The sequence below is a fragment of the Cyprinodon tularosa genome, unplaced genomic scaffold (genome assembly GCF_016077235.1).
Source record: "Cyprinodon tularosa strain WSP-4 unplaced genomic scaffold, ASM1607723v1 ctg58, whole genome shotgun sequence".
Classification (NCBI taxonomy): domain Eukaryota; kingdom Metazoa; phylum Chordata; class Actinopteri; order Cyprinodontiformes; family Cyprinodontidae; genus Cyprinodon; species Cyprinodon tularosa.
This window is the reverse complement of record NW_024039318.1, coordinates 638,305-662,204: the sequence shown is the minus strand read 5'-3', so window position 1 is coordinate 662,204 and position 23,900 is coordinate 638,305. Positions and strand designations below refer to the sequence as shown.

At 37.6% G+C, this 23,900-nt stretch overlaps 1 protein-coding gene across 2 annotated transcripts in view; it reads left to right on the top strand.

Annotated features, from left to right (window-relative positions):
• The window catches only part of stx1a (syntaxin 1A (brain)), a 97,996-nt gene that overhangs the window by 14,835 nt on the left and 59,261 nt on the right, over window positions 1-23,900 (top strand). For both annotated transcript variants that reach the window (XM_038306314.1, XM_038306316.1), the window contains exon 2: window positions 15,502-15,579. In XM_038306314.1, the coding sequence (XP_038162242.1) occupies window positions 15,502-15,579 (78 nt within the window). The remainder of the gene's footprint in view (window positions 1-15,501; window positions 15,580-23,900) is intronic.

Sequence of the window (23,900 nt, the reverse complement as noted above, 5' to 3'; positions counted from 1 at the left end):
CAGCACCTCTTTGCAGATATGCATTTTATTGTAAATCAGATACTGCAAAAGAGTATAGACTAAAGTTAATGGTTTACCTTTTAGCATGACGATGACCCTAAACATGGAGTAAAGCCAGAGGTTCATTGGAATAGTTTACATCAGAACACCTTGGCTATAATTACCAAATCAAAGCCAGCTTTTACATCCAGCGTGTGGCAAACCTTGGGACTTATCTGTGACCTCACGTTCAAAGATGCTTCTCATGCATTGAGAGTAAGTCACACCTATTTTTATAAAGAATAGGTGCAATATGTGGATAATGGTTGAAAGACACTCAGGTAATGACTTGTAGCTTTAACTGCAACTCTTAGGCACTCTTTCAAGTAAAGGAATGCTTTTAAATTTTCTTTTGCTCTTCCTCAGTAATGCAGTAGTTCTCGGTGGTCTCTCACCTAAACTCCAAAGATACATGCATGTTTATAGTGTGAGAAAAAGTGAAAAGGATTATTTTCACTTTATACTAGATGGAGAATCAACAGCTTGACTAGAAATGAATAACTAATCAAACATTGTTTAAATCTAGAAAAATATCCCAAGAATGCTTCCAAAATAGCAATTGTTTCTGCCATATTCAAGCTGTGTATAACTAAGTGCTCATGTGCATCAAAGGTGAATTAGATAATTATTCGATTTCTTTAATGATTAAAAACATCAGTGGCAGTTTGAAGCTCTTTACTTTCCAAGCATTCCTTTCCTTTGCTTTATTTGACTATTGCTCATATGTCCGCTCCATGTCCTGCTTTTTTCCTCCCACATCTTACCTCATGTTCTCCTCCATTTCCACAGAGTGATTGTGTTAGTAGAACATGGATCTTGTTATAATCCTTCATGGTCAGCGAGTCGCATATCGGAGCTTTCTCATCATATTTTAGAGGGAAGCTGGGGCAGATACTGGTGGAGGGAGATAGCTAGGCAGTGACAGCTTATCCCTTCTTCGCAGCCTGTGATCTGTCATTAAAGTTCAATTGAGGCTTTATGACATTTTCTCTCCCACTCTTACCAAACTGAACGATGACCAGCCCTATTCTGCAGCCTACGGGCTCACACACTGTATGGAGGAGTTTGATTTATGAAAATCTACAATCACGGGTATCTTATATATTCACAACCAGACCCATTGGCTAATTATGAGCCACCAAGCTGAAAGGTGAGTAAGAATTCACGACTTGGGCTGAAAGGTCACTCCACTCATGTGGGTCCCTGTGGAACAAATAGATGTCTCTCTGAGAGCTGACAGCAGCACGCATTCAGTTTCACACATTAAACTGACTGATATTGATTAGCTCAAAGTCAAGGTGATGTCAAATTATTAGTTAATATTTAATCTTTTTTACTGTGTGGCACTTTGTAAATTTGTTTTTATACATTTTTAAATGGCATCACTGATGATTGCATTGTTAAAGGTCAGAGAGATGTGAGGAAGCAAGGAGGGTGGAGGGTGGAGGGGCATTAGCGGGCAGAGAGGAGGAATAAATTATTTAATTTATATGAAACATAGCTCAGTGAAATGTTTTGACAAATGCAAAATTTCTTTTGAGCTCTGGATTGCGAGAAGGAAGGAAGGAAGGAGGGGAAATGACGGAGTGTGGAGGGGAGGGGGAGAGAAAGGTAACTGAGTCTATCGCGTGTGGCTCTGCTGCTGAGAATACGACAGGTGATGCTGATAAGAGAAGATAATTAAAGGAGAATGATTGAAAGTAAAGGAAATTGTAAGGCATGTTTCAAAGCCATGGGAGAGAGTAAATGTTAGACTTCATTTACAGTAACTCACAAAAATTGCAGAAAGTCCAGTTTAGTTAGAGTTAGAGTGTCATTTCACAACCGTTGTCATCTTAGGGGCTCTTGTAAATCAAACAGATCTAATGTAAACCTACAAATACATAATCAGATTGATCCACTCTAAGTAGGATTCAAATTTAATTTCATACATCCCGCATAATCCTGGTTGTAAATGTAATGCGACTAGCATTTATAATTCCAATTTGTAAAACGTTTTCTGCATTTTGTCTTTCTTCTTTGTCTGTCAACTTAGCAGTTATCCTTTCTCCTAGGTAAACACTTGGTAACAAAAAAAAAGGTTTAAAGACTAGCTAAACCCCAAACTGACGTTCTTTTTTTGTTTTGTGGTTAGGTTAGGCCTGAAGCGTGCTATCTTTCTGTTAATTTGTAATTTCTCACATTTTATATAAGCCTGTTAAATTATGCAATATTTGTCATAAAACCATCCCAATTCTTTCCTCTGTGGATTGGTTAGAGACTCCTGCAGTTGAAGATCCTGGTTGGTCACAAACGGTACAGCTTCTTCAATGTCTACATCACAGCCACACATTTAGGTTTGAAACCATTTCAGTGAGACTATTTTTTCTGTTGCAAGTCAGGGGTTGGAATTGCAAGCATCTCTAGCATTGATCTTTAGTGTTTTTTCAGGCTGGCTTCTTATTGCCCATTTAGAATAGCATTCTAATTTAGGTGCTTAGATTGTTTGAGTAGAGCTGAACACTTTTACTAACTAGGGTTGTAGAGAATGGAAAAAAAGGCTCTCTTCCTTTTTTAAGCGACAGTGTCACATTGCAGATGGAATGGGGACTTGTTGCGGCCCTTTACAGCTTTTTTGTGTAATTCACTTGATAAAAAGTTCATATTAAAGATCTATTCTGGATCTGAGGTATATTTGACTGACTGAATGAACGGCTTTAGCTTCAAAGATAAAAAGACAGACTAAACTGTCAAAATCTGAAATAGGATCATATTTAAAAAAAATACTAAATTTGCCTCATAAATGGACAGATATTAGTAAAACAAAGTAAATCCAATAGCTGATGCTGTGCAGTGAAGGCCTGTTTGACACAGCTGATGAATAAGTAGCATTAATTATTGGAAGCAGAGACAGACGACAAAAGGAAGAGAGTGAGTTAAGCACAGAGTTAACCATCAGTTAAGCACAGTTTACAGTATTTCAGCACCATGGACATGGCCATGAATTTATCATTAAACAGCCAACCACTGATGATCTAATATCCCTTTATTATTCATTCATTCATTTTTAAAATTGAAACCAACAATCACAATACTAGAAACAATTGTTTTTTACATAGATTTTTTTTCAAATGATATTGAAAAAAGGGCTGCACCATATTGCAGTGGGTAGCGCTGTTGCCCTGCAGCAAGATGGTTCTAGGTTCGATTCCTGGCCTGGGGTCTTTCTTGTTCATGTGCATACTCCGGCATCCTCACACAGTCCAAAAACACGCCTGTTTGGTTATTTGGCTTCATAAATTGTCCTTAGCTGTGACTGTGTGTGTGTGCATGGTTGTGTGTCTCTATGTTGTCCTGTGACAGACTGGTGGACAGTCCAGGGTGTACCCTGCCTCTTGCCTGTAGACTGCCAGAGATGGGCACCGGCCCCACCGCAGCTCTGATAAGGACTAAGCAGGTGAAGATGGATGGATGGATGGATGGATGGATGGATGGATGGATGGATGGATGGATATTATTGAAAAATGGATAGCAGTTCCTTTTTATTTTAATCTTTCCATACTATATAAAATATAAAGTAAACAGAAGCATAATTATAATTTTTCTTTAAACTTTATTATGGGCTATGAGTAATCGTAGTTTTATGAGACGCAAGTGGAAAGTAAACAGACACCAGGGCATTATAGAAAGCTTACTAGTAAAGAGCAGTAATAGGCAGCTTGGAACATTGAAATGCAAGAATTGAGAGTGGAAGAGGCTCTGCAGGTTCTGTGCTTCTGCACTGTAAAACTGGAAACAGTAATACGTTTTGGATTTCTAACTTAGGAAGGCCTATAACCTGTCCTGTTTGCACTAAACACACAAACCCATCTGATCAAAGCAAACAAACCATCTCTGGAGCATCGAGATGTGCTGCAAACAGGTTTGTCTTCAGCTGTGCGCACGTAGGATGGCACATCCGTCACAAACTGGTAGAAGCTTCTATCATTGCTCCACTATACTACCCAGACTGATAAATAATTTGGGCCGCAACACATTCTTCCAGTTGGATTTTTTCTTTGTGCACCTGTAGCGGACATTGATGGGCTATAAAGAACATTTTGACAACGTTTTTTTTTTTAAAGACATAAGTTTGAGATTGAACACACTTATCCAAATTCATGTGTTAAATTTAATATTTAACACATTAAGTTTAGTAGATAATTAGAAATTAAAAAGGTGATCTCATTTTCTCTGTGTTTTATGAAACAAATAATGATTAAAAAAACTGTTGTTTCTTATATTTGTGTTATTTGTTTCAAATTAAAAACCAAACTAGCAAATGATGGATTACCCAGCACCATTCCTGATGATGAGCTATTTCAGCACCACGGTCAGCGTCACAGGTTTCTTATAAGCTTTTTAATTTTAGTTCGCTAAACATGGCACACAAAAAAAGAAAACATCCAAGACCTGCTGTAGTCACGTCTCCAGCAAAGAAGTTGTCTAAATCCTGGAATCTTTTGGCTGCATCATCCATGGACATTTTTTTTTGGGTTAAGAACATTGAAAAGTTTTGCTGTTTAGTGAAAATCTGGAAAGCTGTTTTGATCTTGGATAACTTCATCTTCCTGCATCTCATAATTAATAACTTTTTGGCTCCAGTCTCTCTCCTCAGTGAACTTGTTGGAAAAGGTGAACCTTCTATCCATGTCTTTGCCTGTTTCAGGAATTTCTTTAAATTAAGCATAAGAAAGGTTTTATCTGCTTTGTAGTGCCTAACAGACCTCTCTTGTGACTTGATACATCAAGCAACAAATACTAAAGATTACATTTAGGACAATATGTCAGCCATTTAACCTGCACTGACCTGCAGTTTTCTTTACCAAACAGGACTGAAGGGATTGTCATCGTTTGGTAAATTTTCAGATTCTACAGAGGAGTTTCTTATGTATAGTTCAGCCAGCTGGTCTACATAAAGCAAATAAAGAATGAAACACTTTGGGTCTTATCCTTCCCTCTAACCATTAGTGTACACTCTGAATGACTGACACTTGTGGATTTCCTCTTTGGACGATGTTGTAATAGGGCGAACAGTAATGAGACAGGAACTGAATGAGATTTACACTTGGCTGATCCTCTCCTGGCTCACTCTATCACTTCTTGTGTCCGCTCATCAGCAGTGCTGCTTCTCCTGTTGTATAATTTTCAGGTCTCTATCGACCCACACCCTATCCTCCTCCTCCGTCAGCCAGTCATTCACTGTGACACACGCTCTGTTAGTTACCACATGAGTGGGGATTTCAAAGTGTTGGCCTCACCAGTGCACCATCTTTCTGTGCAAAAAAAGTGTTGAATTAGATTTCAAGTTCAATTAAATTAGATTTAAATCTATGTGTCCATTATATATTTCTTTTTAACTCTTGTGCTGCTTGTTCTGTTAAACAAACAGTAAAAATAAACTTGTGATAAGACCAAAAGCAATGTGGGTGGGAGAATTTGGTCCAAAATTTACACCAAAATGAGAAAAAAAAAGGAAACATTCAGATTTATATTTCTCTGATAGCTGCTGCTGTAACAAATTAGAGCAGAGTAAATGCTATTTCTACAACCAAAGCTGTGCGCTGCTGGACAATTATTTATGAAACTGGGAACACACTACACAACTCTGGATGGATGGATGGATGGATGGATGGATGGATGGATGGATGGATGGATGGATGGGATTTAAAATTGTTTTTGGGTATATCTTAAGAGATAATACTATTATGCTTGATCAAATATTAAGAACATAAGAAAAGTATTATTTATGTTTATTGAATTACATATGTCTGATTATCTGAAAGATAAAGAAAAAAACAAAGAGAATTGTAAAGCAGGAAAATATTTATGTTTTGCAGCCAAGGAAATAATACAATGTAGCACTGCAAAAGTCTGACTGTCGTGGTCTTGGTTCTGTTCCTTACTTTGCTCCTTGTTTTCTAGTTTTATTGGTTTAATTCCAGTTTTATTGTAATTTCTAGATTTATGTTAGTTCTCATGTTTTTCTGTTGTCCTCTATTGCCCTCTTGTGTGTGTTTGTTCCTTTCCCCTTGGCTCCCTCGTTGTCTCCTCTCACACCTGCTCCTTGTCTGCTCGTTAGCCCTCCCTTTGTCTCTCTCTGCTATATATGCTCTCCCTCTGCTCTCACTCTTTGTTGGTTCCGTTTCTTTGCTGTCTTCCCATGCTGTTGTCCACGTTCCTCGTCTCTCCCTGGCTCCTCGAGTTTGGTTTCCCCAGATGTCTCCATAGTTCTGGTTTGCTTTTGATTATTACTTGGATTTTTGCATTCCTGCCTTTGTTACTGTTTTTGCCCCATTAAACTCCCAAGAAATCTCCTCAGCCTCTCTGCCTCTGCATTTGGGTCCAAAACCACAACTATTCCTGACAGACAGGTTGTTTTGGTTATTCTATTGGTGGTTATCTATATAGATAAACCATTTAAAGTAGGGTTTGTAAGATACTGATAAACTCCTAAAATTATCAATACTTAAACACTGTATCTGGATACAATATTAATTTGGTGTTGATATTAAAGACAAGTGGGGTTTTTTTTGGGCATGTTTTTGCTATTGCTGATTTTAGATTTCTGGGTATGTTGGTGACAATTCTCAGTCATCCAGGTCATAGTCATTCAAAAAAAAGTCCAGTTGTTTGTTTTTAACTTTTTTTTGGAAAGATTTCTGGGTAATTTGCTCATTAAACCTAATACCACAAACAACCTTGAAAAGCAAATACTTTTGGGCCATTTATTTTGTATTTATCTGCAGACTTACCTAACTAACTAGCATGAGTGATGCTGTTGAAAAGACATGTTTAATGTTGAGTGTGAATTTTTGTTTTCATGTTAGTAAAAATATTTTTATGCTTTTAATCATTTGTCATTTTTTAATCCCATGGTATTGTAAATTGTAGCGAGTAACCACTAGTTTCCTGGGTATCTCAATGTTGAGCTAGAAATTGTAGTATTGTGGCAACCCCAGTTTAAACTGTATCTCACCACAGTGGCACACTTTAAATACTAAATAAGAGTTGCTCATAGAAAATGTCGAAAACCTTTAGTATTTCTTGATGGGAACATACACACACTATGTAACCCTGTGGTTTCTGTCCATATCTGTGTATAGTACATTTATTAGACATTTTTCTGCCTTACTATCTATCCTAAATTTTCATATTTTGAATTTGTTCCTTTGTGCAAATAACAGTTTATTTCTGAGTCTGTGCAGGAAGCTGCATCAAGTGTTTTTTGCAAAAGAATGCTGAGAACAAGTTTGGCTTTGAAACTAGAAATACAAAAGGAAGATAAAGAATTGGCCTTGTAGTTTTTTTTATTTTCGAAGAGCTGCTGCTCATCTCTTATTACATGCAGCAGTGAGATTACTGTTAGTAAGCGGAGACCTGCGATGCTTTATTCACAGCTCCCTGCTTCTCTCTGGTTCTGTTGCACCTTGTGTGGCACTTTCACAGCTTTTAGTAATTGTTGTGTTGCTGTTTTTTTCCTTCTTCATCTGTGCCTTCTGCTATAAACCTGTAATGCTGATAGCTTGCTAACCATGCCTGCTTTATAATTTACTCTTGGACTTAATCTTTGTGCCATTTCTCTGTATGTGGGGGTGCTTCTGTCTTTATGGAAGTAGCTCCTGCTGGTGTGATGCCTTGAAAAACCATCTAATTTAATAAACAGAATAATTAGGCCACTACACCGCCAGCCGTTGGGTTTTCTTTCAGCCTAGAGGCAGAGTTCGTTTTGCGGGTTATGGTCCACTGAGAACTGGCTGGTATCGACCTTGTTTTCTCTGAGTGTGTGCCATCTGCTGTGTGTTATAAGTGTGTCAGCTGTGATGTGTAGATGTATGTTTTTGTGTCTGGCTCAGAGCGTCTGTTGTGTGTGGACAGTCAGGTCTGTGGGCTGAGTTGAGAGTGCGGTGCTAGGGGCCTCCACACACTCTCTTTGCTCAGCAGGAGCTCCAGATCCGGGTGGGAGGTTCAGGTTCGGGTTGCCATCTTCTCCGCTGCTGACCAAAAAGTAAAAACCAGAGATCTTATCTCTCTGCAGGGGTACAGCTTCCTTCTGTGAAGGCTGTACATCGCTCTTAGAGACTATTCAGGCTACCTGCTAGTTTTCCTTCTATGGATCCTGCTGCCACAGCCTTTACAGTGTTCACTCTGCCTTGTGCAGAAAACACGTTGCTGCTCAAACGAAAAGCAACAGAACCTGTTCTTCGATTTATGTCAGCATTAAATATGAATTCACTTCGATATTTGTAGCCTGCATTTATTTAAGTGGGTCTTCTCTAGTGAATACAAACTGTTTTCACAAATAAAAAACTGTTTTTGTTGGAGTAAATATATCTTGTGTGTGTTTGGATAATGTAGTGTGATCACAGTGGCTCTGCAGTCCTCTCACTAAGATTCGTTCCAAATATCTCAGCATATCTCTGTAAACTCTGTTATTTAGGACATTTTTTTTCTCCGATCTCCTTTTTTGTTGTAGCGTATCTTCTCATTGCATCTAATTTCTTTCATCCTCCTGCTAATTTCTATCCTTTCATCTCATACTACTGCCCATGCTTTAATTTAATATTTTCTTGTGTTTAAATAGCGCTTTATTTGTGGTATCTGATTAATTGATATTTAACAAAAAAATGTAATCTTTTTGTAGCTATTCCACCATGACTTTAACTACAGTCATTCAAAACATACTTGCGACTTATAATGCCCATGATGTATTTTGACCCACAAAGAACTAAGAACTGTCAAATTAAAATGAGACTGGATATGATACAATTCAGTTCAATTCGGTTTATAAACCAAATAGCAAAAAGGTATCTATCCAACCCCCCGATACTTCCACATACTCCGTCAGCGCTCCGCCCCGCCCTGCTCACGTACGGAGTACTTGTCTGTCATGTTAATCAATGAGAACTGTTCCACATCCACCGCTACATCACCGCACGTCACCTTCCACATATGTCTTCTCCATCCGTCACCGTCAAAATATGGAGCCAAGCTATGCTTTGCTCTGCTCCGGTCCTGCCAGGTCAAGATCCACAATTGCAATCGCACCAAACAGGAAAAAGAACCGGTTTGTCAAATTTAAACATATTAACGACAAATCAGTAACTACAAACTAGAGCATAATTCTTATATATTCCCAAAAACTAACACTGTTTAATTAAATTATTGGATGCACACTATCTGTACTTCAACATACCAGGAAGCAAATTATTAAGTAGTTAAGTTTCCAAGAGCAAATCGCACAGCTTCAAAAAAACTTCTTATCACGGGCATGGATGAAGAGATGCTGAGTTTGGTAGTAGAGAACAAACATAGATCATACAAACCTATTTTGTATATTCCAGGTTATTCAGTTATTTCCTGTTACAAAAATCCACAACAAAAAGAAATTATTTGGGCAGAAACTGCGCATATGTCAGTATAAAAAATAAGTGTTCATTTCTGCCTGTTTTACTCCTTTGAATTTACAATGATAATATCGCGCATGCTCGTCTCGAGCTCCCAGGAAGTCAGAGCGGAGCAAGACGGGAGAAACGGCGGAGGTTGTAGGCTTTGGTTTGCACAGGGGGTCTGGAGCAGAGCTGAGAGGTGATGTGGGATTTCAGGGTAGGGAAGCCTAATTAGTGGAAACACTCGCTGAGCATACAGAGTATAGTATTGTGGCAAGGATGGAGAGGAGCAACTCTCTTTTAAACAAGAAGAAAGCTCCAGCAGATTCTGGCATGGTGTGATTGGTTATCTGCCACATCCATCTGGGCATTTGAGGAAACAGAGAGGGGAGAAGCACAGCCAAACAGATGAGCTTTGACCCAGTAACTACAGCGTAATGGATGAAAAACAGATACTACTTTAATTGCTCAGTTCAGGTGAGAGACGTGGTTAAACAAAGATAGAGGGGGCCTAAATCAAGGAATAAGGAATCTAATATAAAAACATCATTTTATCTCTGAGGGGCGTTGCATTTAACCTAAACTTACTAACTGCTGTATCTTCTATATAGAGAGAACATCAGCAGCAATAGGTCAGCTGGTGGTGGCTAAAAGGAGAAATGCTGCCCCAGGTATTAGGGTAACGAATAGGAATAAATTGATTGATATTGATACATACGTTAAATGATCAAATTACACTTAATCAAAATGAAGACATCAATCCACATCATCTTTAAGATACACCGTTAATTCAGAAGACACAGGTCTGTAGTGAACTAGTGATCTGTTATTGTCATTTTTTAATTAGAAAAGTGTTATTGATTTAAATGCCTAATGCTGTAAGAGATAAGATGTAGATAAAAATGTAGTTGTTTTTTTTAGAGTGAATATCAGTGTAAATATCTGTGTTAGGTTGGCTTATAATATCAGATCGAATCAATCCCAGGATTCTGAACTGAATAGGAATAATATTGTAGCACACTTAATGATATCGGTAAAGATTGTATTGTTTTCCAAACAAATCAATATTTAATCGTTTCATGATAAAGGTGTTTATTTACACCCCTACTAGGTATTGAATCTGGGAGAGAAAAAGGAGAGATTATCCATAAAGAAGTTTGGTAAAAGTAGCAGATAGAAAAAAATGGTCTTCATGTCTTCCATTAGCTTAAGCCTACAACAGCATGACCACAGAGGTAGTGGTTCAAGCCACTAACTGAAGCAATAGCTGGGTGGTGGTTGGAGATGAGCCTGATTAAGAAATTATCTGTCTCCCTTCCTCCTTTTAGAAACTAGGAGCCAGCAGTAAACCTAAAACATTCTCTCTTCCTGAATTTCCCAACAGAACACCCATTGTAACAAAATACATACCTTTGAGTTAAATTCTTCCGTCATTAACAACTTTTAACCCAAAGGATGTTATTGATGTAAACTGGTACATTTTTCCAAAAGAATGCACAGTGTTTTGGAAATTAATTCCTGTTTTTAAGGTTTTTACCAGCAACTCACCAATTCTGGTAAACAATTGTTTTTCAATTAATCCAATAACAATCAGCTAGCAAAAGGCTGCTCAAAGAAATGTTTTACAGAATTTAAACCAGGTGAAACTAAAACTTTTCTACTTGAGGACTTCTGGTTAGATCACATGGACGGGCAAACAAAATTTTTTCATCTGATGTGCAAAATATTTAAATATTGTTTTACAATTTTGGTATAATTACTGCTCTAATTAGTTTGCTCTGTCAGCTAATGGCATGTGTTAGAGTCTCTTTACTCCATTTAAAGATGAATTGGTGACTAAATGAGTTGACTGTTTTTTCAATAATCGATTAATCATGATTTTTTGTTTCACCCCTAGTTTGTTTACTATCTAAAACAGCCTCATTACACCAAATGCATCCATAAAAACTTATTAAATCATTATCAATTATTCAATTTATTTATTTTAGATTATTGCTATTAAGAAAATAACCATTTAAACTTCAGCATTTTCCTTTTTAGCTGAAATATTTTAGATTCTAGCCAATATTTATACAATATACCATATGTAATTTTGACGAAAATAAATACGTATCAGTATTAATGTAAACTAAATTCAAGGTATTAAACACCTGTTGATAGTTTGTTCACTGCCTTGTTTGACTGTAAACTTTATGTTGCCTTCTTTATTCAATTATCCTTGTTATTGTCTCTGTCTGGATGAATGGCTTCCCTATGCTCATGAAGCTCAATGTGATCATTTTTAAAAAGTCTATGTGTTTTAAATATTTATAGAACTTAATGGTTAAAAGAGGCTGGTGGCTTACAAATGTATTTGTAACTGTGCTTTCTAAAATAAAATTCATGATTTATGCACAGTTTCTGAGTCTGAGGCTTTTACAATATCTCTACCTTCATGAAGGATGTTGTGTAAAGTTCCCTTTTTTAAGTGGTTTCAGCAAACAACATTTAAATGATTGTGTTACTGAAAAAAATATTCCAAAAAAATCTAGATGTCGGTGGGCTAAATTTAGTTGAGAAATCATAGTTCTGCTTCTGCGTAAATTACAGATAAAGTAAAGCATGTCAGGCAAAAAAGGATGAAAAGTGCATTCTGGTGTTAGAACGTTGATAAGCAAATGGATTTCATAAGCTGCTAATGGGTAGGGGGATTAGTTCAACAGTGGCTAGATGAATGAGATGAAGCCACATGGAATCCCTGCTAATGCAGCATAATGACTGATATGTGATGAGGAATAAGCATTTATTTCATTATGTATCACCAGCTACACGATGTGATGTCAGACTGTTTTCCCTTATGAAAATGATTTCTTTCTAACTCTACTTGATTGATAAAAATGATTATACCTGGACCTGATGCTGGCCCCAGCCTTTTGTTGAGGAGGTCATGTTTTGCTAAAAAGGTCTTCCTGGGTCTGGGATAGGCAAAGGTTATCTGGAAATATTGTGAGGTGGTGGAGCATGGATGTTACCACTATATCACTGGGACCCTATAAATCAGCAATATTATTTTCACCCTCACAATGTAGTGCAGCTTCCTCAATCTTAACTATTATATACTGAAGACATTAAAGGCTTTAGGGTCAGGGTGAGAGGGATGTTGCTGTTAGTGGGTTGTGTCACCCTCCAGCCACAACCTTAATTTAATAACAACTAATTTAAATGTAGTTTAGAAATACACATCAGTATTCATCATGATCCAACAACTCAATATTATTTTGCTCAGACTTTATACACAGATGCTGCCAAAACCTCTCAACCAGTTCCAGCTTCCCAAAATGCTCCCTTTATGCCTTTTTAAGTTGAGGTAGATTGGCTACATTATTTTTGCACTGAGAGGCCAGACTAGAAATATAACCTTCCAGTTTAAGGGTGTAACTCAGGTTATATTAAGATTAGCACCTCTATGTGCTGAGGTCACAGCCTTTTTCTTGGTCTTACACCATAATTAAGCTAAAATCTTGTCTCCTTATGAATTCAATATCACTCAGCATCGTATTTTATCAACTGAGCAGGGAAATACAACACCAAAACATTGTATTTTGATGTTTTTGCCATTTGTTTATTTCCCTCAGTGCTCATATTGGATTTTTTTTTTTATTTCTTTTGTATATTGATTGATGTCTTACTTTTAGATTGCTGGTTACTTTTGTGTTAATTTCTAATTTAAATTTTGCTCTAGTATCTAGCTGTTAGGCCTAGCTTTTATTTCTTCACCTTTAATCCTGTCAACTGTAGAACACTATTCTAGGTAGGAGAGGAGCTCTCATCTGCTGTGCAGAATCCAGGCAGGCTTCAGCACATGACAGTAACACACTTGTAGTCAAATTGGGATTACAGCCTTCCGAAAAAGAGCCACAAAAACAAATTATAGGGCATTTACATTTTCACACAGAGTACACATGAACAAATATTGTGTTTTTGTACATTTCTGCATGTTGGGCTGTACTTGAGCAATGGATGGTGGGATTCCTTACAGCTCCTTTCTACCTGATCAGAATTTCTGAAAGGTCCCCTATCTTGACGTTTTTCGTCATTTTCAGACATTAAAGCAGACAAAGCCTTTCTGTTATCTCTGAGTTAGGATTACTACAACTTTTTATACTTACTAAAGGCAATTTTATTCTATTTTTTGTTTTCTTTTTTTTTAGGGATGCACGATATAATCGGCCTCCTATCGGTATCGGCCTGTATCGGCCTTAAAACTGAATATCGGATATCGGCCACCCCACCGATATTTAACCCGATATTTGATCAGCTTCTGAGTTTCTAAAGTCTAAAAAAAAAAAAAAAAATACTACTTCTTCTTCCTTATTTTTTACAGACTTAAAAACTTCTAAAGACGAGGGAAAAAATATTGATACATTAAAATATCACAATATCATCATATGCTGATATATTGCCATTTACAAACACCATATCAATCTCTTTTACTAATGAAATATTGCTATATGTCATCGTTATGCTACAAAATCCCCCTAAAATTAAAAAAATTTTGCCATATTTTTATATGTTGATATATTGACGCGGTATCGATCTATTTTACTAACAAAATCTCACAAGAATTTGCAAAATATCACGAGAATTTGTAACCGAATGATGAAATTTCACGAGATTTTGAAAGTAAAATAGATCGATACCGCGTTTTTAAAAATCAATTTGATATCAGCAAATGAAAATATATTTGAGTATATTATTTTTCAAAGTGTCAGAAATGGATAACAAAACTGCTATTTTCAATGACTACTTATTTTTGTCTAGCTTTAACATCGGTCTCGATATCGGTTATCGACTACGTGAGTTTTAAAATATCGGCATATCGGATATCGGCCAAAATCCCAATATCGTGCATCCCTAATTTTTATTTGTTTTTTAACCAAAATTATGGTGTTATTTTGCTTTCCCTCTTCTTAAAAAAATATTTTTTTTTCTACTTTTTTGGATCAAAAACTTTTAAGCTTCAGGGATCCTCAATCCCTTTAATGCTTTCTTGTCCATGATCCTTTTTCACAGGACTTTACTGCTGCCTTAAAAAGTGCTTACTTCTAAATTTCAAGCATGAATATGTGCAGCAGCTGCAACCCTGTCTTCCCTTCTGTATTGTGGCATTACCGCCACCAAAAAAGGGCTGAAATAAAAAAAAAGGCTAGTGTCTGCCATTTAAAAAGTACTTTCTCTAACATTGTGATCATATTGCTAGTATTTTTAATTGTTCAGCACTTCAATGTCTACAAACATTCCGATAAATATGACGTTAAACAAAATCAAAAAGACCAGGTAATTATGTCATGCCCTTTTGAGCTGGAAAGATTTCATTTTCCACAGTGAGACCAGTCAGGTACCAATATGGGCCAAAATGCCACTCAACAAGGAAAAAGGTGTTTCAAAAGTAACCTAAAAATAAGGATAATAGTTTGCAAATACTCTAAAGACAAATTATTGCATACCAAAAATATTTGACCTGAGTCATACAGTTTATGAGGCCAAAATCTAGGGACATGTATGTTAATTTAATCTGAATAAAGTCTAAAACCGATCTTACATTCTGAGCCACAATGAGTGGAAAAACTGTGGGTAACAAAACTGACCAAAAAGATTAGAGTCTGATTTCATGTCAGAAAGAGGAGGTAGAATATTTGGAAGCTTTTTTTATACATATATAAATATCCGTCTTTGACGGTTATGTGTTAATGTAGAGCGCTGACAGTCAACAAAAAAAACTAAAACCCCCACAAAGGTTCTGTACGCCCCCAGGTCATTATTAAGTAATAGGTTATTAATCATCTCTGGCTAATTACAAGTGTCATTAAGTGCTTCTTGTCTCTTATCAGCTGATGGGTGGAGAAGGTGGACACATGTCGATGCTCTTTATTTAACTTCTAATTTTGCAAAAGAAACTAAATAATATCCTCATCGCTGCTGTTGTCAACATTATAGAAACTACTTTAATTTACAAACAGCACATTGCATTCTTTTTCAGATCCTAAAAACATATTTGTTTTTTCTTTTTTTGCAGGGCAAGGAGACAACAGAGGAAGAGGAGGAGGTTGCTGTTGGCATGGACAAAGGCTTTATGGATGAATTCTTTGAACAGGTTTGTTTCCTATTCTTTCCTATGGCTTTTTATTTGTCCCCCATAAAAAAAGTTTTTTTTTACTGCTTTCTATAACTTGCCATCTTGAGTTAATGATCAGGAGGTTTCTAGCACAACATCTGCGACTGTTTCATCCATCTTCCAACATTGAATCTACTCGTTTCTGTCTGTAATCAATGTGATATAAGGCGTGTTCTCCCTGCTGCTGAGGAATGATTTATAACTATGGATAATGTTGTAGGTGTGGCTTGGATCTTTATGTGCTTTATTTGGCTTGAACATGCCTGTGTTGATTCAGGTCATCACTCCACTGTTTGCCAGTTAATGACTGACCAGATTTTTTACTGCTGCAGGCATCAACATAATTTTGCATTTCTTCCAGTCTCTGTATGCATTTTGAGTTTTTTGTTGTTGTTGTTGTTTTATCATTATATAATAAAACTTTAAGAAAACTCTTAAAAAGGTAGAAGAAAAAAAAAAAATGGAATTTGTAAAGAAAAACACACAAGACTTCCAGAAAGGTTATTGCACCAGTGGTGCAAAAGTGTTACAATGCATTGAACTATACTGTTTTTTTTTTTGCTGTACATGGTAGTGTTTTAGTCAAAACCACACCAACTGAGACCAAGAACTACTGAGACAAGGCCAAAGCCATATAAGTCTTGGTATTCCTTGGTCTTGGTTGGTGTCTTAACAACAACTCCATGCTTGAGAAAAGCTGCATAGAATAAGTTAATAAAAAAGTCAAAAATTGCTATGTGGTGTCAGCCTGGCCATATTCTACATATTTCTTCTGTCAGGATAAGAGGAGAGAAACAGTTTCTTCCCAGAGCTAACCTGGTCGGGAGCAGGTTTTGTTCAGTAAACACAGGGTCCTCTGTCTCCACTCTTCTCACAGTTTTTTTCCTGCATTAGTCAGGATATTTTTGTCATAGTTCTGTGTAAAAAAAAAAAAAATATATATATATATATATATATATACATATATATATAAATTAACTAGGACTGTTAAACACATTATTTAGAGTAGACACAATGACATTTCATGTCCTTTGGATGAGGATCTTATTAAAGAATGATTGGCATTAATTTACAGAGAATTAAATATTTATGGGGAGAGGATTCTTAGTTGACAGGATATGAGGATAATTTGTTTTTTGGTTTTTTTAATATGAACTACATACGGATATTTATACAATATACAATACATGAAGAACTACTGAAATTATTTTCAGATTACACATTAATTAATAAGGAATTACCTTAGGGTTAGGATTAGGATTCATTCAGTGATAACAACCTATTAAGCCTAATGGGAGGTATGAGGCATAATCTGAAACCATTCTATGGGACTGATAACCGCTAATACCTTTCATATGTGGACGCACTGTATATACTGTATATATCCCTATGCACCTTTTCCTTCCTTTGGCACATTCTTCTCCTTTGACTATTTGAGCTCATGTAAAGAGTACGTTTCTCCACTGTGAGATCAATAAAGTCAATCAGCAATCAATAATATTGGTTATTTATAGGGATTATAACATCCAAATAGGCTACAAACACTTAGTATTTACTGTGTGATGGAAGACATAATAAAAACTTAGGAAGAACCCCATGAGATGATGCACAGTTGCTACCTGTTTGAAGAAAGTTTTTACACTTCATATTGTCAGGATTTGGTTATGGATTGTTGACCCAAAAGCAGAGGCAGGAAGGCAGAGGTGAATTTCTCGGTGATTTAATGAAGGTTTACTGAAAATAGAGGCAGGTAATCCAAAAAGTAAACAAAGTCCAAACTAACAGGAAACCTGGGGCCTGTTTCAGAAAGGAGGTTACCGTATTTTCACGACTATAAGGCGCACTTAAACGTCTTTTTTTCCCCTCAAAATGTGCGGTGCGCCCTATGGTGCGGTGCGCCCTATGTGTGTTGTAACTGCGACTTTTGAGACCACCTCATTGAGGAGATGATGAAAGAGTGGCTGAATGTAAGGAGACCAGGTGTTTTTTTTCCACTCATCACCATTAATCTGTAACTCCATGCGTACCCATCTCACAGCTGATGTGAAAAACATGGGGAAACAAATTAACCCTGTGCTCGCTGTTCAACCGCTCAACATCGGTGTGATCCGGACCCAGCAGGTGCAGCAGAAGCAGCGAGTTTACATGCAAAGTCAATGGTTGACGCGCATATAGGTGCAGCAAAAGGTCATGCAGCGCGTTTTGAGCCGCAGGTGCAGCACGTCACGCTGCTGCTGCTCAAGATGGAAAAATTGAAGTTTTGCTGCTGGACGCGCCGCATCAACCAATCAGAGAAGCTGATCTGGGAGCTGACAGCGAGACAGACAGCGCTCTGATGAAAGAGGAGATGATGAAAGCGTGGCTGAGGGAGGTGTAGCCTATGTGAGGAGACAAGGTGTTTTTTTCCACGCATCACCATCGCTGCGTGCCCATCTCACAGCCGATGTGAAAAAAAAGATGAATCAAATGAACGCTGTGCTCGCCGTTATCCCTGGGGGGTCTGACAAAGGAACTTCAACCGCTCGACATCGGTGTGAAGCGCCCGTTCAAAGTAAGGCTGCGAGCGGCGTGGGAGCGATGGATGACCGACGGAGACCACAGTTTCAGGATAAGTTGAAGGCAGCGCCGGGCAAGTTACGCCACCGTTTGCGGATGGATTGTAGATGCTTGGACTAACGTGTCTGCTGGCTCTGTTCTTCAAGCTTTTGCAAAAGCCGGCATTATTTCTGAGGAGCTGCGCTGCACGGAAAGTGACTCTGACAGCGCAGAAGGGGAAACTGGCATGTCTGATTTAGCGCAGCTGTTTTTCAGAAACAGAGGATGATGACTTTGATGGGTTTGATTAATACTTTGTAATAAATACATGAATAAAGCACAGTCATACTCAGTTTTGCTCCTGCTCTATTTTTCTACCTGAAAGCTTAATTCAACAGCAGCATCTCCTCCTCTTCAGCGCGGTGGCTGGCAGGTGTTTTTTCATCTAAATAATCTAAATCTTGCAGCTATATTTGCTGTGATCAGTTGGAATAAAGTAGCTTTAATATGTTTTTAAGTGAGAAAGTCCACCTGAAAACTTAATAATTGCAGTCAGTTCATCCAGATTATCTATTTCTGTCGGAGGCGCTCAGACCCCCACATACCAGCGGTGCACCGACAGCAGAAATCCTTTCGTTCACCGCGGCTGCTGGCAGGTGTTTTTCATCTAAATAATTGAAACTGCAGGCACCAGGATACCGGTAATAAAAGCGAACATATTCTGTCGGCAGGTTTCAGGATTTTAAGTTAATTTAGGAGTGATCACAGCGCTGTGTCATCTGCGATGTCTCTGTCTCACGGCCAGCTGCCAGGTTTGATTAATACTTTGTAATAAATACATGAATAAAGCACAGTCATACTCAGTTATGCCCCCGCTGTATTTTTAAATACGCAGTAGAGGTATTTAAAGGTAGTAGAGGACATGTACCTGTATATAAAAAACGCGCCCTATAGTCCGGTGCGCCTTATGTGTGTGTTAAATACAGAAATGGGACACATAACTGAGAGTGCGCCTTTTAGTACGGTGCGCCTTATGGTCGTGAAAATACGGTAAGTGAAAACTCTGAGTTTGTTAACCCTGAAATGAGGGAAACTCTGGGTTTTCTGTTTTAGAAAGGGAGGTAAGTTAAACCTGAGAAAGCAGAATAAGTCAAGCCCGTTTCTGAAAGAGAGGTAACTTATACTCAGAGTCAGTTACCATGGCAATTTACTCTGTGAACCTAACCTGGTCGGGAGCAGGTTTTCTTCAGAAAATCCACAGTTTATTTTGGTCTCCTCCCCTTTTTTTAAAGAGGAAGTGGTGTTTAAACACCTCTGATTCTTTGGGGACATACAGTATTCATTGCACACATTTCAGTCACGTACTGTAGAGCGCATCAAAGGGAATGAAATGGCATGTCCTTTTATGGATGATCCTGTTTGTAAAGCCAGGTAGCTACTCTACTCCCATGATGTGCTCAAGGCTTACCTGCTTGAAGTATGTTTTTATATTTCATTTTCAGCTGCTGCCATGTTCTTTTGATGCCTGCAGGATTGCACCTATCCATGAAAACTAAATTAGGTTTAATAAAATACTGTTCTTCCAGTTTCACCTCTGATATTATAACAGTTGGGTAAGTTACTCTAAAATAGTTCTTAGTTACTAACTACAAATTTTATCTTCAACAAGTCTAATTAGATTAATGTAATAATTACTGTCTCTAGAAAGTATTGGTCTACTTACTAATTTGTTTTACTTACTTATTAATTACTTTCTAAATCCCAAATCAACCTCAACCACTTGAACAATACAAGGAGAGACAAGAAACTGCACTTCTACTGCTTTCAAATAAACAATATTCAATTGCATGAATTAATCTTAAATTGACCAAAGTGTTTAACTAGAGGGAGAAAGTTCAAATCAAAATATACCTTTTAAAAATTTGATATTAAATCCACTATTTTTTATAGTCTTTAATTTAATTACAGTATTTATATGACTTAAGTAACTTAATTCATTACACCCAACACCGTATAAAAGTAATTAAAATGTAAACTAACGCATTGACTCTAGCAGCTATTTTCACCCAAGCTAACTCTCTCTCCTTCGCCGCTGCAGCCGTGTTGCTTTTTTTTTTAAATACATGTTCAAATTCTGCATATGCTTGCATAAGCACATCCAGTTCTGCTGGTGAGAAATATGCACACCTTTTTTTGTCTGACGCTGTTGCCATGGTGACTCGTAATATCTGTGCTCCATTGATAATGGCTTTTTATAGTTGTGGTGCACGCGCTTAACTCAGTCAGTCAATTTAGAGTTGATTGAACTAACTCATTTCAGCTGTTCTGAAACCCAAAACTCAGAGTTTCCAATCTCAGGATAAGTCAACTCAGAGTTCAAGTTTTAACTCAGAGTTGGTTGAACTTCCTTATTGAAACAGGCCCCAGGAGTCCAAAAATCCAAAAATCAAAACAAGAAAACAATTCAAAACGAACCAGAAACCAAGGAGACATCAGGGGGATAACTATCACAAGGTGGAAAGCTCACAGAGACGAAGTTGGAGGACTTTTGACGAGAAACCAGCACTGAAGAACTGCACAGAGAGAGTATTTATGGGAGACTGAAACAAAGGGAGAGCTAACGACCAGATTAGGAGCAGGTGTGAGTAGAGCAGAAACAAGAAAAGGGCAAGGGAAAAAAGGAGAACTCAAGAGGGCAGCAGAGGGCAACAAATAAAAACCTGAGAATGGAAAATAACCAGAAAACACAACAAAATAAGAATTAAACCACTAAGACTATAAAACATGGAGTAAAGCAAAACTGAACACTCAAAAGAAAACATAACAGAACCAAGACTAAGACAGAAACTGAGAAAAATAATCAAAGAACACAATAAAATAAGAATTATACCATAAAAAATAGAAAACAAGGAGCAAAGCAAAACTGAACATTTAAAAGAAAAAACATAACAGAACCAGAACTCTAACACATATTAACCTGCTGCCAGGGGATTTTTACCTTAAAAGATACATTGATCCACCACCATTCAAGCAATAACCTAGTTTGCCTTGTAATGTTCTCTTAGCTACAACTGTCTAAAGCAAGCCGTTTGATATGTATTTGTTTGACTGAATTTGTATTTCTTATTTCTGACTACTCTGCTACCCACTGCTGGTGATGCACTTCAATACTAAAGGTCGTCTGACTGTCGTCTGAAATTTAGACCTACCGCTGTGGTTGTTCTACATGTAACATGGGCTTCTAACACATTCTGGATATCATTCTGAGAAACAGGCCTATTTCTCTGTAGCTGCAGTTGGTATCTCTGTAGAGATGGGTGCTTACTGTGAGTCATCAGTCACACAGAGCCATGCTGACTTTACTTTATGACATCTTTCACTCTGAGTAAAGTGGGTTCTGTAATGTCTCCTTAATAGGCCTGATCTCCCGCAGTGACAGAGAGTAGAAAGTAGGAATTCTCCTTTTAGAACGATAGTTTGCATGTTGCTCTTTCATATTCAGTTTTTTTTTTGTTTTCCATCTTATTTGTCACGACCTTCAGTTATGAAACACCTGTGTATATCAATTTATGGACACGGCTGCTTTATCTTTGATGTGCTAAAATCATCATAACAAATGCTGCTACAGAGGAGGATCACGTGAGGTTGAATGCCGTCTCAAAGCATTTAGGAGTTAAAAAATAGGTCTAACAAGCAGGGCTTTGATGTGTGAGTTTTCAAAGGCGAACGAGACAACAAAAAAATTACAAAGGAGGCTAATTAATCTGTGAATTTTAAATGCATAACTTAAACCTCTGTGTAGATTTGTATATTTGAATATTATAAAAGTGTCTCTTTGATTGGAATTTTCTGTTGCCTGAAGTTGGCATCCTCTCAAAAACATCGACCTCTATTTGCTTTCCATCTTTCTATCATTAACAGTGTGCTTTGATCAGTCTTAAAAACCATATGCTTTCATTTGTTGAAACAAGAATTATTTTTCAACTTTCAGGGAAAAAACCAGTATATGAAACCCCTCGTTGTTCAACAAAATAGAAGTGAAATATTGCACATGTCACCAGCTCCATCCCAACATATTTAATCATACTTTGGGTATGGTAAAGCTACTGCTTTTTTTTTTTTTAGATGATTTTGTAATCAAAGCAGAGGAAATGTCTCAGAATATCCTTAAAATAATTATTTTCTTTTGTGAGCTTCAGGCATGTTAAAAAATAGGCGTTAGATATAAACATATATATATATATATATATATATATATATATATATATATATGACTGTGAAGTCCAGACTATACACTCACCGGCCACTTTATTAGGTACCCCATGCTAGTAACGGGTTGGACCCCCTTTTGCCTTCAGAACTGGTGCTGAAGGCAAAAGGTGATATAGGTGCTGGAATCATTCCTCAGGGAGTTTGGTCCATATTGACATGGTGGCATCACACAGTTGCCGCAGATTTGTCGGCTGCACATCCATGATGCGAATCTCCTGTTCCACCACATCCCAAAGATGCTCTATTGGATTGAGATCTGGTGACTGTGGAGGCCATTTGAGTACAGTGAACTCATTGTCATGTTCAAGAAACCAGTCTGAGATGATTCCAGCTTTATGACATGGCGCATTATCCTGCTGAAAGTAGCCATCAGAAGTTGGGTACATTGTGGTCATAAAGGGATGGACATGGTCAGCAACAATACTCAGGTAGGCTGTGGCATTGCAACAATGCTCAATTGGTACCAAGGGGCCCAAAGAGTGCCAAGAAAATATTCCCTACACCATAACACCACCACCACCAGCCTGAACCGTTGATACAAGGCAGGATGCATCCATGCTTTCATGTTGTAGACGCCAAATTCTGACCCTACCATCCGAATGTCGCAGCAGAAATCGAGACTCATCAGACCAGGCAACGTTTTTCCAATCTTCTATTGTCCAATTTCGATGAGCTTGTGCAAATTGTAGCCTCAGTTTCCTGTTCTAAACTGAAAGGATTTGCACCCGGTGTGGTGTTCTGCTGCTGTAGCCCATCTGCCTCAAAGTTCGACGTACTGTGCATTCAGAGATGCTCTTCTGCCCACCCTGGTTGTAACGGGTGGTTATTTGAGTCACTGTTGCCCTTCTATCAGCTCGAACCAGTCTGGCCATTCTCCTCTGACCTCTGGCATCAACAAGGCATTTCCGCCCACAGAACTGCCGCTCACTGGATGTTTTTTTCGTTTTCGGACCATTCTCTATAAACCCTAGAGATGGTTGTGTGTGAAAATCCCAGTAGATCAGCAGTTTCTGAAATACTCAGACCAGCCCTTCTGGCACCAACAATCATGCCACGTTTAAAGTCACTCAAATCACCTTTCTTCCCCATACTGATGCTCGGTTTGAACTACAGGAGATTGTCTTGACCATGTCTACATGCCTAAATGCACTGAGTTGCCGCCATGTGATTGGCTGCTTAGAAATTAAGTGTTAATGAGCAGTTGGACAAGTGTACCTAATAAAGTGGCCGTTGAGTGTATATATATATATATATATATATATATATATATATATATATATATATATATATATATATATATATATATATATACACTCAGTGTTGGGAAAGTTCTCTTTCTACGTGAACTAGTTCAAAGTTCAGTTCACACATTTTAAAATGAACTAGTTCAGTTCACAGTTCACAATTCCAAAAAACGAACTAGTTCATAGTTCTTTTTTTTTTTTTTTCATATATTGCTCAATTACACCATAGCCTACTGTAGAACCACAGAC